Source organism: Ctenopharyngodon idella, chromosome 10 (genome assembly GCF_019924925.1).
Source record: "Ctenopharyngodon idella isolate HZGC_01 chromosome 10, HZGC01, whole genome shotgun sequence".
Classification (NCBI taxonomy): Eukaryota; Metazoa; Chordata; class Actinopteri; order Cypriniformes; family Xenocyprididae; genus Ctenopharyngodon; species Ctenopharyngodon idella.
In genome coordinates, this window is record NC_067229.1 from 36,609,610 (window position 1) to 36,623,189 (window position 13,580).

At 36.7% G+C, this 13,580-nt stretch overlaps 1 protein-coding gene and 1 long non-coding RNA gene across 2 annotated transcripts; both read left to right on the forward strand.

Annotated features, from left to right (window-relative positions):
* The first annotated feature begins 2,092 nt into the window (after nt 1–2,092).
* wdr74 (WD repeat domain 74) lies at nt 2,093–8,247 on the forward strand. The gene is made up of 10 exons (XM_051909299.1): nt 2,093–2,255; nt 2,414–2,520; nt 2,607–2,731; nt 2,829–2,892; nt 4,939–5,082; nt 5,179–5,280; nt 6,477–6,633; nt 6,870–7,012; nt 7,228–7,281; nt 7,449–8,247. Exons 1-10 carry the CDS (start codon nt 2,195–2,197, stop codon nt 7,620–7,622), a joined length of 1,131 nt encoding a protein of 376 aa, XP_051765259.1. The 5' UTR covers nt 2,093–2,194; the 3' UTR covers nt 7,623–8,247.
* Nucleotides 8,248–9,800: 1,553 nt separating this feature from the next.
* Nucleotides 9,801–13,002, forward strand: LOC127520759 (uncharacterized). The gene is made up of 2 exons (XR_007932195.1): nt 9,801–10,524; nt 11,736–13,002. It is a non-coding gene; the product is annotated as an uncharacterized LOC127520759 (long non-coding RNA).
* The last annotated feature ends 578 nt before the right edge of the window (nt 13,003–13,580 follow it).

Consider the following 13,580-nt stretch of genomic DNA (forward strand, 5'->3'; position numbering starts at 1 on the left):
TGTGGTTATCCGATCATCAAAATTCATTAAAAATGGCATATTTACTAGGAATGCCTTGTTGTCCGTGTGTACCAAGTTTTGTGAAGTGTGGACATTGCGTTCACAAAATATAGGCCAATTAGTCATTATGGGCTACACCCACAAAAATGTCGGCCTATAAAACAAATTTCTTTTCAGGAGTGTCTCGAGATGGTGGATACCCAATTTTGTGCAAATTGAAAAAATTGGATAGTATGAGTTCGAAATAGTAGGTTTTTCAAAAACTCAAAATGGTGGGAAAGTTTTTAAACGGAAATGGATACGCATATGAACTGATTTGAGGACACTGAAGGAATCAAAAAAACAATTAATTTTGATCTTAACTATGACGACTTTAGAGTAATAGGCAGCGTGTTATAGTGCCATGTTATCAGCGTTGTGGCTGATTCTCGCCAAATTTAATACACAGCTTAATTGAGACACCTTCTAAGTGTCTGCTATGTTTCGTAACGATTGCCAATTCAGATTTGGCATTATAAGCTGCTGAAATTTCATTGGCTACTGTCGGCCATGTTTGTTTAGTTAGCCGAGTAATAGGCTATTTGAAGCATTTTTTTTGTTTGTTTTTTTGTTTTTTGTAATTCCCCTTTGTGGGTAGAATTTGATGCAACTTTGCGTGTTGTCCTCAGAATGTCCTGTGTGCATTAAGTTTCACCAATTTGTTAAAATGCGTAATGCCAGACAATTTAATTTGCTATTATCTTTGCAACAATTCTATGTATCAAAATTCATTTGACAACGTTTTGCCAGCATAGTCTATATATGCATTATATACAAAGTTTGGTGAAGACTGGTTGAAGGATGAGTTTGAAAAAGTAGGTTTTTCAGAATATAGAATATTTTATAGACAAGAATGACAGGAATTTTGTAGGGTTTGACTCAAGGATTCAGAGGAAAATTTAGGGGTGCTTGGACCCCTAAATACCCTAAAGCTCATATGACACCTTTGACAGATATTTCCAGCATGACATGTAGGTGCTCTTCAAATGGAGTCCAAGAGTACCATCTGGTGGATTCTTCCACACTCTCTCCTCTATCCTTCAGGAAATGCCATTTTAATCCATGTTAAGGCTACTGCAGCTCAACTTAGATTAATTAATTCCCTTAACAAATGCCATTTTTATTTAAGAACCAGGCTTCTCATGATTTTTGGACAAAATAGATATACTGTATGAGGGAATTTTATAAAGTGTGATTTCTAGAGCTGGGAAAGTAATCGAAATTACTATATAAAAATCCTGCAATCACAAACTATAAAAGTCATGTAAATTCTCTGATAATAAAAAGCGCAAACCTTGAAGAACATTCAGTTATTCGGATTGTGGAATTTAATTATTTAAATTATTTATAGTTATTTGATTTCATTCTTTATTTACACTTTATTTCGATATTCCACTTTAGACATTCTACTAACTACATTCTACCAACTAACTTTGCAACTACATATCATCTAACTCTCATTAGAGTATTAGTAGACTGTTAGGTTAGGGTTAGGATTATTAGAATAATTTGACATGTACTTGCAAAGTTACTAATAATCAGTAGAATGTTTGTTGGGGTGTCAAAGTGTTAGCAGATATTTAGCAGATATTAAGTCTACTAATATGTAGACATGGTAGTTGACATGTAGTTCCAGAGTTGGTAGAATGTCTAAAGAGGACTAAAGTGGTCACGTTGGAGTCAAAAAGGTCGAGAACTACTGCTTACAGCAACATTAAATGAAGATTTCACCCAAACATGAAGATATTATGTATTGTTCATTTACTCACCCTCATGTTGTTGCAAACTAAAGGAGATGTTCAGTTGAATTACATTCTCTTTTCATTTCACGGAAAAGATGCAAAGAGTGACTGATACTGTCAGTCCCTAAAATTCTGCCTAATATCTTCTTTTCTGTGTAAGTGGAGAAAATGGAAAAATCCATGTTGGGAAAATCCATATAAAGATAGTTTATAATGCTTTTATCCAACGGTATTAAATATAATCGCTTGACAACATGCTGAAACTCGCACTGATTTGTGCAGTCTGTAAATACACTTTTGGTGGGGAGCGGAACTAAAAGTACTTGGTTTGCGCGTTACACCCGGACGGAGTTGTGTGTGACAGTAGTGTGGACGTCTGTTTTTATTGTCAGTAAATCGAAAATCACTTTTAAATGGATGCTAAAAGTCAAATATGCTCAATATGGCTTGGATCCGAAACTGGAATATTAAAAGGTAAAGTATTGTTGGGAGTTTCTCGTCTCTTTGTCGCCACATTGTTCACTTTTCTGTTAGCCATAAGGTACACGTGAGTTGGCACCACAGACCTGCCATTTAATTTTCTTGAGGGCCACTAAACTAATGACTTGTTCATATCCATATTTCACCTCAAGGGGTGAGTATCAGCAAAAAGCAGGCGTTTAACTTCTGTGAGATGAGCTGCTTGAGTCGGGATCAGGAGGTTTGTGTGATGGCATGGGGAGACCCTCACGAATCAGAGGTGAGAAAGAGAGAACTGGAGTTACAGACCTCATGATCATGATTTGGTGACTGACAGACGTTGTCTATGTATGTGTGACTTTGCAGGTGTTAGTGGGCAGTGTGAACGGCACTGTGAAAACTTTCAGCACAGATAAGGGGATCTTCACGGCGACCAGAGAGTGTGGGGATCCTTCACAGGGCAGATTCACAGGACTTGCTGTCACTGACAGGTGGTTGCCAATATCATGTTATGCTTGTCTCTGCTGAGGCTGATGAATTACTAGCTGTTTTATTGGTTTGTGGTTCACTTTCTTCCTCCTTTTCCAGTTCTTTGATCACGTGTGTGGAGTCAGGACTGCTGAAGGTGTGGAAGGAAGGCAGTACAGACACAGTAAGTCAGTGTGATTTCAGTGTCCTAGAGTGTAACATGTTATATTATTTCATTTAAAGCTATTTAAAAAAATCTTAGAGAGGCTGCTCACTGCAGAGCCATGGGTGGAGCGTGAAGTACAGCTCCCCCTCTCTGGGCGTAATGGGTGGAGCTAAACGGTATGACCACACCCTAACCCAACCCATAACTCTGTCCCTCCACCCATTCCATCCACAGAGGTGGAGCTGGGCGTCATTTAACTCTGCAGTGAGCACCACTTGAATTTTTTATAATTATTGTACATGCAGTTTTAATAAATTATATACTACTTAGAATTTTTGTATTTTTTTTTAAATAAATCATTTGTCACACTGCATGAGTATTTACTGAAAATTAAATGTTAGAAATTGTGGGAAAAAATAAATTAAAATCAATATACATCAATCATCAGCATCCTGAAATATGAATCTTTTACCTAAATATGAAAAGTTTAAACCTAAAATCTTGAAAAAAGTTTGTCCATATTATTTGTCACATACCTACCAAACTGAGTGATGAATAAGATTATTAACATGAACTGAAATGATTTTTTTTTTTGCTATGCTTTTGGCCTAGTTGTTCAGAAGAAATTTGCAATATCAGATTGGTCAAATCTTGAAAATTCAGTAGCAGTTTTAACACTAAGTGACATCTGATGCACAGAAGCCAATGGCACATGTCGCTATGCTTAGTGACACATCCGGTCTTCATTGTCATGTGCCAGTGGACTAGTGGCATGTGTCACTGACATTGTCACGAAACACTGACACTGAGTCGCGGAACATGTCGCGTTTGTTGTGACACCTCCGGTAGTGACTGACAGATGAGTTGAGCAGCAATACTGACGTAATTGTGATGTCTTTTGATTTGTTTAATTTTACAGTGGTGAAGTAGATGGAGTAGCCATTAGGTTACCTATTAAGGCTTTCAGTACAGTAAAGTTAAAAAAATGTCCATATAATATTATCCTCAAAACAGCTGTCAATACCAAACAAAAACAATATATTTTATTTTAACAGGCATTTATTCTTGTAAATTAATTACTATGGCACAAGCTTCAGAGATTAACCAATCAAAAGTCATTATTGCGTGTAAATTTGTTGATTTTTATTTATTTGTTGTGGGTCACAGGAGGAGTCTGACTGTTAAAAAAAAAAAAAAATTAAATGGAAGGGGATTTTTGTATTGTTTTATTGTACTGTTTTCTGTCTCCTCAACTAAAAACACAAAGCGACACTTACTGACTATTCTATCTGTTGTTTTTATATATATATATATATATCCTCCTCCGAAGGCAGCATTTTTAAGATTTTCGACGCAGCCTACATATCACAAGGCAGGCTACTATCGATTTTTGGAGGCAGCATAGATGTATCCATCGCTGCCTTTGATATCCCACAATCCTGTGCATTCCATTCTGTGACAGTTAAGATAAAAAATAAAGATGGCGTCTGAAAGTTGTGGTTGGTGGTCAGTTTGTGTGTAAATGTACATCTTTGACCTACGTTTTCCACTTTGAACGCAATTTCTACTAGTGAGAAATTACTATTGTAGAAAAATTCGCTTTTTCACCAAAACTCTCTCTATTTTGCTGTTATGCTGCCTCAGGAGTCTCTCCGAAATCATGAAGTACCTTTGTGCCCAAACGCTGCCTGCAAAGTCATTGCCTGATAAGGCAGCGAGGCAAGTTTTTGGACGTAGCGGTAGTCTCATTAGAGCACTGGTAATCCAGATTTGGTAATCTTGTTAAGTTTGTATCTGTATCAGGGTGATTCAATCCAATGTTGTTTTGAAAAACCGGCACAAAAGTAAAATGGATTACCTGATCCTGGATAGCAAAACATAGGATTTCCAAATCAGGACCATTCTGATCCAGATTAAACTTTTTGCACAAGTGGGCCCAGCTTCTATTGTTTGAATTGTAGATTAGGTTTGAATAATGTATGATGATCTCTTCATCTCTAGGATAATTTTGTGGACTTATAGTAAATCAAATCCTCAACCAACCTCATCTGTCTTTGTTTTTAGGTTGAGGTAAATGTTGGGAATGGAATTTGCAGAATGCGACAGAACCCGTCACAGCGCCATCGTGTGGCTACAGGGGGTAAAGAGAACCTGCTGAAAGTCTGGGATCTGGAGAGACCAGATAAGCCAATATTCACAGCCAAAAATGTAAGGCAGAAGAGGAAAAAAACTATAAACTTTTCAGCACTCAGTAGTTTATGATGACTGTGTAACAAGCTGTTCTGTTTTTCTTCAATCCATCAGGTAGCCCATGACTGGTTGGATATGCGAGTGCCCGTGTGGGTGAGAGACATCGGCTTTATCCCAGATTCAGATAAAATAGTCACATGTACTGGACACCATCAGGTTTGTCAAACCATTTCTCTGACTTTATCCATTCATGCTTGTCTGCTGTTGTTTCTTATGCTGTGAAATTATTTACTCAGAAAAATCATGTGTTAATTTTTGTTTACTGTGAACAAATTAATTTATGTACACTTCCGTTCAAGTTTAGGGTCGGTAAGATTTTTAAAAATGTTTTTGAATGAAGTCTGTTATGCTCAGCAATTATTTGATCTAATAAATATATACATGTACATGCATGCACACGTATGATCATTTTTTTCCTTGATTATTTGATGAATAGAAAGTTCAAAAGAACAGCATTTATTTGAAATCTTATCCTTAGTAACATTGTTTTTACAGTTACTTTTGATCAATTTAATGCGTCCTTGCTTAATAAAAATATTAATTCAAAAAAAAACTTACTGACCCCAAACTTTTGAACGGTAGCCTATTTAAATGAATTCTGGCTGTTTCATCTAAAACTGGCATGTACGGCTTTCTGATTTATCAATTCAAAGTAATCTTTTAGTTTCAACCCTATACAGTTTTGTCAATCACGTAAAATAATATATATAAAATCATACCAATGAATTTTAGTTAAATTTTTTTAATGTTGCTTGTGTAAAGTGTAAAGGCCATGCCACACCAAACTGACATCAAAGAACTATCGGAAACAAAAGCCAACTGTGTTCATGGGTCGTGTTGTGTCCGTCTGGGCCAAAAATGTGCCTTCCTGACGTCATCATTTGCGCCCCTTTAATCACATTGCTTTTCTTCTCGTGCACTGGTGTGCTATAAAGCTGGACAGCCAATCAGAGTTCTCTCTCACTGGTGCCGCTGACTAATGCCGATTCAATATGCTCAATTGGCCAAAAAGCCACCAACGGTGCTGAACACAACGCTCAACAATGGCCTGACGTTGGCAGACGGCCGACCATTGCCTTGGTGTGTCACGGTGTAGCTGATTGGTCGCCACTTCAACATGCAGTATAGGACTTACCTAAAAATGGTTATCTTGTTATTTAGATTTAACAGCTTTTTCAGAATATAATTGACAAATTTTCATAAGTATTGTGAGCCAACCATCTTTTTCTTCCTGTGTTGTACCCTTTGCTATTGTATTTATTCATGTCTTCCTTTGTGTCTTAAGGTAAACATCTGTGATCAAACATGACTAAAAATATCTTGCCTCCTTTGTTCTGCTCCTCCTCCGACAGGTGCGCGTGTACGACCCCTCGACGTCTCAGAGGAGGCCGGTGATGGAGGCTCAGTTTGGAGAGTACCCGCTCACAGCGCTCTCTCTTCCTGCCAGCCAGGGCACAGTGGTCGTGGGCAACACTCACGGAGAGCTCGCCATCCTTGACCTCCGGAAAGGTAAGCAGTAGGTGGATGCTCTGTTTATTTTTTCTCTTAGGCAGGCTTGGATCTGCACAAAAGCAGTTGTTTTGAACTGAAAGTCCATTGCTTAGGGTTTTTGTCCTGGATCTGTGTATGTTCCAAGTATAAAAGATGTATTTGGCCAGCCGTTCTCCGCATATGCACTGTAATATTATTGAACTCCTGAGAGTGTTGTTTTGTCTGACCCCATTTTCTTCTCTTTCTGCCTGCAGGGCTTGTGCGTGGGTGTCTTAAGGGTCTGGCAGGGGCAGTGCGGGGGTTGCAGTGCCATCCTTCCCTCCCATTGGTGGCCTCTTGTGGTTTAGATCGTTTTCTTCGAGTACACAGCCTGGAGGACCGTTCCTTACAACACAAGGTATGAATGCACAAAAAAACAGGTTTCTTCCTCCATTCTCACTGCACTTCATCCGTCTCTTTCTTTCTGCTGTTATTTCCATATACTTTGATTTCTGCATAGCCCCTCTCCTATTATTTCCATCTGGTTGCATACACCATATAATCATAAGTGCCTCCCACTCAGTGTCATGTTTGTATAAATGGTAATTTTATGAACATATTTTCTCTTTGCAGGTATATCTGAAGTCACGACTCAATTGTGTGCTACTCTCTAGCAGAGAACTGGAGGTAAGCGGTGGATCGGTGTCAGAGGGAGCATCATTTTGATGATTTGCTTTTATGTAACTGCCTATCAACAGTAATAACAATGGAAGTTGCTTTCTCGCTGATGACTTTATACTGCATCCTAATGACTTTGTTAATCATATGACTCTTTATGTGCTGTTCTCTTTCAGTCATCAAGTCCTGATGTTTCTGGAGATGTAGAGGAGGTGAAAGCAGAGGAGGATGAGGTTTGGGATACCATGGAAAAAGTGACGGAGAAGACAAAAAAGAGGACCGCCCAGAAAGACGAAACTGCAGTTATTGGAGTAGACGGAAAAAAGAAAAGAAAACTAGTGAAAAAGTGATGTTAAGTGATTTATAAAGGACATTTTTATTATATTATACACTGTTGATGTAAAACTGTATCAGAAGTGGGCAAAAAGAAACTTAAACCTGACAGAGGATAGTTCACCCAAAAATGAAAATTGTCATCATTTACTTACCTTCAAATTGTTCCAAACCTGTATGAATTTCTTTCTTCTGCTGAAAACAAAACAAGATATTTTGAAGAATGTTGGTAACCATACAGTTGATGGACTTCCATAGTATTGTTTTTTCCATACTATGGAAGTCAATTGTCTGGTTACCAACATTCTTCAAAATATCTTGTTTTGTTTTCAGCAGAAGAAAGAAATTCATACAGGTTTGGAACAACTTGAGGATGAGTAAATGATGACAGAATTTTCATTTTTGGGTGAACTAATCCTTTAATACATACATCTACTATATATAGTGTATATAGGGTCATCATTTTGGCCCATGAAGTGGATTTGAACATTAAATAATCTGAAATGTGATATTTAGATTACCTTTTTAATATGTGAAAAGGTTTATTCCATTGAGATGGAACAAATTAACCTGTTTATGTAAAAACAAAACCAACTTGTCCCATCTATCACTGTATTTCTGAATTAAACAGAATTGAAAGAGTCTGTAGCAGAGCTTTGTTTTTTCAATAATTAGGTTTCAATTGTGTTCAGTTGACTCAAATATACAAAATGTAACAGCAAACTGTCACACATACTTAAAGAAAGTGTGCACTTTAGAAAATATTTTCTACAGAAATCTGATCAAATTTGGTTTGTTACATGTTATGTTTTTTGGTCTGTTTTGTGCTTAACATCACATAAAGTAGCATTGTAAACATTCTTTTCCAAGGCCTGTTCAGTATCCCTTTCAAAAATTAATCAGAGGTGCATTTTACTGAAGTAAAAAGAGAATCATGAATCTGTGCTGTCTAAAGACCTTGACTTGACCGTGAATGACCATGCATACCTGTGTTTGTGTGGGTGTGTATTACACATTGCGTTATGCACACTTAAACACACCCTATACCAGCCTCTGATAAGATAAGGGACATCTTGGTAAGCATTTAAACTGTCGACTTTGTAAATGAGAGAATTAGTAGCTAATAACTGATTTAATTTTGAGCATGCTTAGAGGATGAATCTCTGTTTAAAAAATGTAACATTTGATGTTACAGTGGTGTTATAGGAATGTCCAAGGAATCAAATCAAATAAATGTTGTTTATTGAACATTTCTGTCCAGGCTTCTGCAATCAAATGTATAAATCTGATATAGACAGTGATGTTCAAGAGATGACGTGGTTTCCATATGTAAGATTTCTAGGTTGTTAAGTGCATCTAATAAGTGACACTTTCAACATGACAGATAATTAAACATGGAAACATTTTCAATGAGCTGAAGAGCAAAGGGCATAAAATATACATGGGGCTGACTAAGTATGACAAAATGAATTGAACTCTTGAGACCTTGCAGGGTGGAAAGGGCAGTATTCCTGACTGCTGACTTGAGATTTGAGAATCTGAAGTGTGGCTTTATATTCAGGACAACAGCCTCAGAATTTCCTGTATGGTTCTGGTAAATTATGAAACCCATAAAATATTGCATGTTTGTGGTTTGACCCTGTGTGCAGTAACAAGGTCATAACCACTGGAAAGATTTCATTTCCTCATGATTTCCTCCTTTAGAGTGAGGGAAATAGCTGATACTAACCCCAAAAACACAACCACCACATTATATTACACTTCCTGAAATATATTTATCATATAGTCCTATAATTATTTTTGCATTTTCCACAATCTTGAGTAAAACGTTAGATTGTGACTGCAGTCTTCTTCTGGAAGTCCAGTCGCAAAACTCTTATCACAAGAAACACTAAGCAAATTTCGACCCTCTATTCTCAGATATCCACCTGCCTGAGGTACAATATTATGTGCTTAGATGGAGTATTTTGTCGTGGTACATTAATTTACACGCCATTCCTGTGTTTGACAATCGAAATTCCTTCACACAATGTGCACTTCAGTGCTCTTTAACCCAACAATGACAATAATTAACCCTCTCTCATGAGTATTTTATTATCCTGTTATAAAGCCTTTTTTCATTCTTTGATCAATGTTTAGAGTCCATAGTCTACTTTATCTATTCTAATCATGCAGCATTACCTCATGCTGTGCTATTACCAGTAATTAAGACATTGACCTACATCATTTGCTGATTTATAAATCAAGCCTTAGCAACTCGCAGTGGGCCAAAACAGCCATATGTTGCAAAAATAAGACTTGTGATGCGCAACAAACAATGGTCTGATTCTATGTTCAACATCGTAAATAATAAAACTAAAAAAATAAAGTTAAACCGTGACGCCCTCTAGTGGTTTATTGTTTTTATAGTAATCTGGCAAGACTTCTGATGTGGATGTCTGTTTGGCCCACAACATTTGTTAGACAATTTTAATAAAATGTGTTGCTTTGAGCTGTTTTAAAAATATAAATGTACCTAAAATGTTACAAAATAGGTTCCTGAGGTAGCCTGTGTGTAAGTCCATAGGAGTCCAGGATGTTGGATTGAGGGGCAGGGCCAAAAAGATGTTAAATATTGACGAGGAGTGTAATTATTAACTAAGCTTCAACTTCAAATCACTTTTAAACTGGCCTCTCTCGGCCTGACATAGCACTGCTGACCGACGCACCCATCTCACCTGTTGACTCTCTCGTTGTGCTGTCACTATCTTTGCTGTTTTCAGTTCCTTTTCAAATTTTTGAACAGATATTTTTGCTTTGCTTCTGTTAATTTTTTAATCTCCATATTTATATAACTTTTCTTTAGTTTAAATTAGTTCTCTTTTTTTTTTTGATACGTCAAGCTCCAAAAACATGGACTCCCACGAGGAATAACTTAAGGTAAGTAGCCTTACTCTTTAATGAAAATAAAGTTGTGGGTACATATGTGAGGAACATGGAACATGTGTAATTTTTAAGATTTTGTATAAATATATGTATGTAAAAAAAAATTCAGAGCAAAAATCATGCAGTTTCACATCTTTGCCTCGCCACGGCAATTACGCTGAATCACGTAGGACTTTGTAATGTTAACGTCTGTCTGTTTGCTTGTGAAGGGCTAGATTAATATTGTAATGTAAATATACCTGCATTGTCTAACAAAGTAAAGCTAATCTTTTAAAGAGGATAAGAAAAGAATGCAAAAGGCCTGCCCTCGGCCCTTAAGCATTTGAAACATTATTTTCCAAGAACAGGGTCTTATAATTCAAAAAGGGTAGAGTAAGTTTTTTAAAATATCTTCAATAAATGTAGTAAATTGCCTGGTACTGGTGTTAAAATGCAAATAAATGGTAGTTTTAAGTTAAGTTAATTCAATGTTTTTACAACAATCACAATCTAATGTACTATGTCACATATTTTCTACAAAGTAGATTTGATTAAATACATGTGACTTACTCCAATATCAAGTACGGCAACTGAAAATTGTGATAAAAATGAACCACCTTCATGAGTTCATGCCATTGATTTTCTCTCACCCTACACAAATGTTGGATACGGCACAGGGATGAGAAAGAAAATGGTGGATTCACAAGATGATAACAGGAGCAGATAACACAGACTGACTCATGCGATGTGTGCCCCCTTTAATTACTTTATTATGCTGTTTTTCCAAAGGTAGCAAGGTGCAGTGGGAGGTTTACGGCAAGGCAAAGTCTAAAATATGATATAAACTAAGAAACCAAGAGAAAGAACATGATAGAGAAAGTAGGATGGGTAACTCATGACTAAAAGGAAGTGGTATGTTCAAAATGAAGACATAAAGGTATATAAATAATTGAGCGACACACCCTTATTTCTCTCAGACCACACACAAATTCTGCAGAGTACCCTTATGTTGACTGCTGTCATAAAATTGCTGTTATCAAGATCAGTCTTAGCACTTTGGACGTGCTGTTGGCCAATAATGGAGTCTATGGCATGTCATAAAGATGAGAAAGAAACAAGAGGTCAAAGTCATGAGCCAACAGAGGAACTCTTACATGTTCTTAATAGCAGTCATTAGCCCTTGTCTGAATCCGGATCTAACTCTGTCTTCTATGCTTTCATTTCAGGTGGAACCACGCTTTCCTCTTCCCCCTTTTTTTTTTAATAGAAAACTACCCTGTATGGTGAGAATTTTTTTTTTAATGAATAAAGTGCACTTCCTTCCGCTGTCCAGAGGGGGCACTCCAAAGATTCGGTGCTGACTGGTTGTAACAGCAACTCCATGTGGAAGGATTGTGTCTTCCAGTGGAGCTGCTGTTGCGTGCAGATAGTCACCTTTATCTGCCTTGTTTCTACATCACTGCTTCTTTTAAGTGAACAAAGAATATAAAGTCCTAATGTTTTTTATTCTGATTTAATTTAACACTTAATATTTGACTGCAATTGTACATCTATACTAGCAGAAAGCATGTTTAACCCAGGGTCTAGGACACAGGATGATGACCTATGAATTGACAGCCAGTGTTTGCAGTCCAGCTGCCTGTCAGTTCTGTAGGCCACTGTCCTGTTTGTCCTACTAAACACACACTGATTTGCACAGAGAATGCAGGACACTGTATAAATCTTATGTATAAATGTTGGGATAAATAAACGTAAAACCTTAATTTAAAGGTTAAGTTTTTTTGGGAACATGTATGTATTTATTTTGATGTTGCTAACTGTTAAAACATGAGTTATATTGATTTAATTACTGTAATTTCATTTGAACGTTCAATTATTTTTAAATCGTATTTTTTTTTTAAATATTAAATGTATCTTTTACAAGTTTTCACACTGTTTTCATCATATACATATTTCTTATGTTTTTTTGTCATATTCTTTGCATACATTTCATATAAAAAATTTTTACACAGTTTTTCAAAATCAATGTTGTCATGACTTAAGGCTCATTCACACCAACGATAACAATAAAGATATTTACAATAACTATATTAGCGTCCACATCAACACAAGATAATATACAGGTTACGTCTCAATCAGCTCCCTAGCTTCCCTAGGTTATGAATCAGTATATCGTGTACACGAATTCAGGCACTGGTAAGGACTGAAAGGACCCTGGCTCACTACACATTGGGACACTGAAGACTCTATTTCCGGCGACATGAACAACATCACTACTGGTATTTATGAACAACAGCAGAACTAATATCTTTCTGACATTATGATTTAATGTTATTTAAAGTACATTATGATAAATACTTTTCTTGTTACATATACGTGCAACATTTCAGCTGTAAATAAATTATAAATGTTAGCTAGATTATGTTCATTACCTGTCTAGCGATGCATGTTTATACTGAAATATAATTAAATAATCTTTTGTATTTTAAAAAACATCTATCGTGTGTCATTATGTGTAGTGAGTTTACTCACATGGTTATGTTTTGCGCTTCAGAACTTCTGTTAAGGAAACATAGGCTGCATCCAAAATCACATACTTAGTAGGCAAAAAACAGTATGTGACAAAAGAAGTATGTCCGAATTCACAGTACTCATAAAAGAGTAGGCAAAATGTACCCGGATGACGTACTTCTTCCGGCGAGATTCTGAAGTGTGCATACGATTGACACTTTGCCTGCGTCTCAATGTGCATACTATCCATCCTAAATAGTATCTGAAATTAATAATATTCAATAATATTTAGGGCAGATAGGGTGGATAGTATGCACAGTGGGATGCAGGGTTTACTATCACATGTGGCCACGGTAGAGGATTTGTGAATATCGGTGATGCAACGCAACTGATGCTGTAGGTCACGTGATAAGGGCAACATGGCGAATGTAGTATGTCCAGATTACATTCATATTACACAGAACGCACTTTTTTAGTGGTTATGAAGTAATTTCTTTTTAAAGAATTGCCATGAAATGGGGTTGCCTAAGCACAAGCTTCACTCTTCACCACAATGGTAA

Bases quoted from the DNA above. Each gene is read 5' to 3' on its own strand.
- wdr74 (XM_051909299.1), top strand. From the start codon at position 2,195: ATGGATGCTAAAAGTCAAATATGCTCAATATGGCTTGGATCCGAAACT. The intron at 2,256-2,413 runs GTAAAGTATTGT...TTTCACCTCAAG, and splicing joins CGAAACTGGAATATTAAAAG to GGGTGAGTATCAGCAAAAAG. The intron at 5,281-6,476 runs GTTTGTCAAACC...CTCCTCCGACAG, and splicing joins CATGTACTGGACACCATCAG to GTGCGCGTGTACGACCCCTC.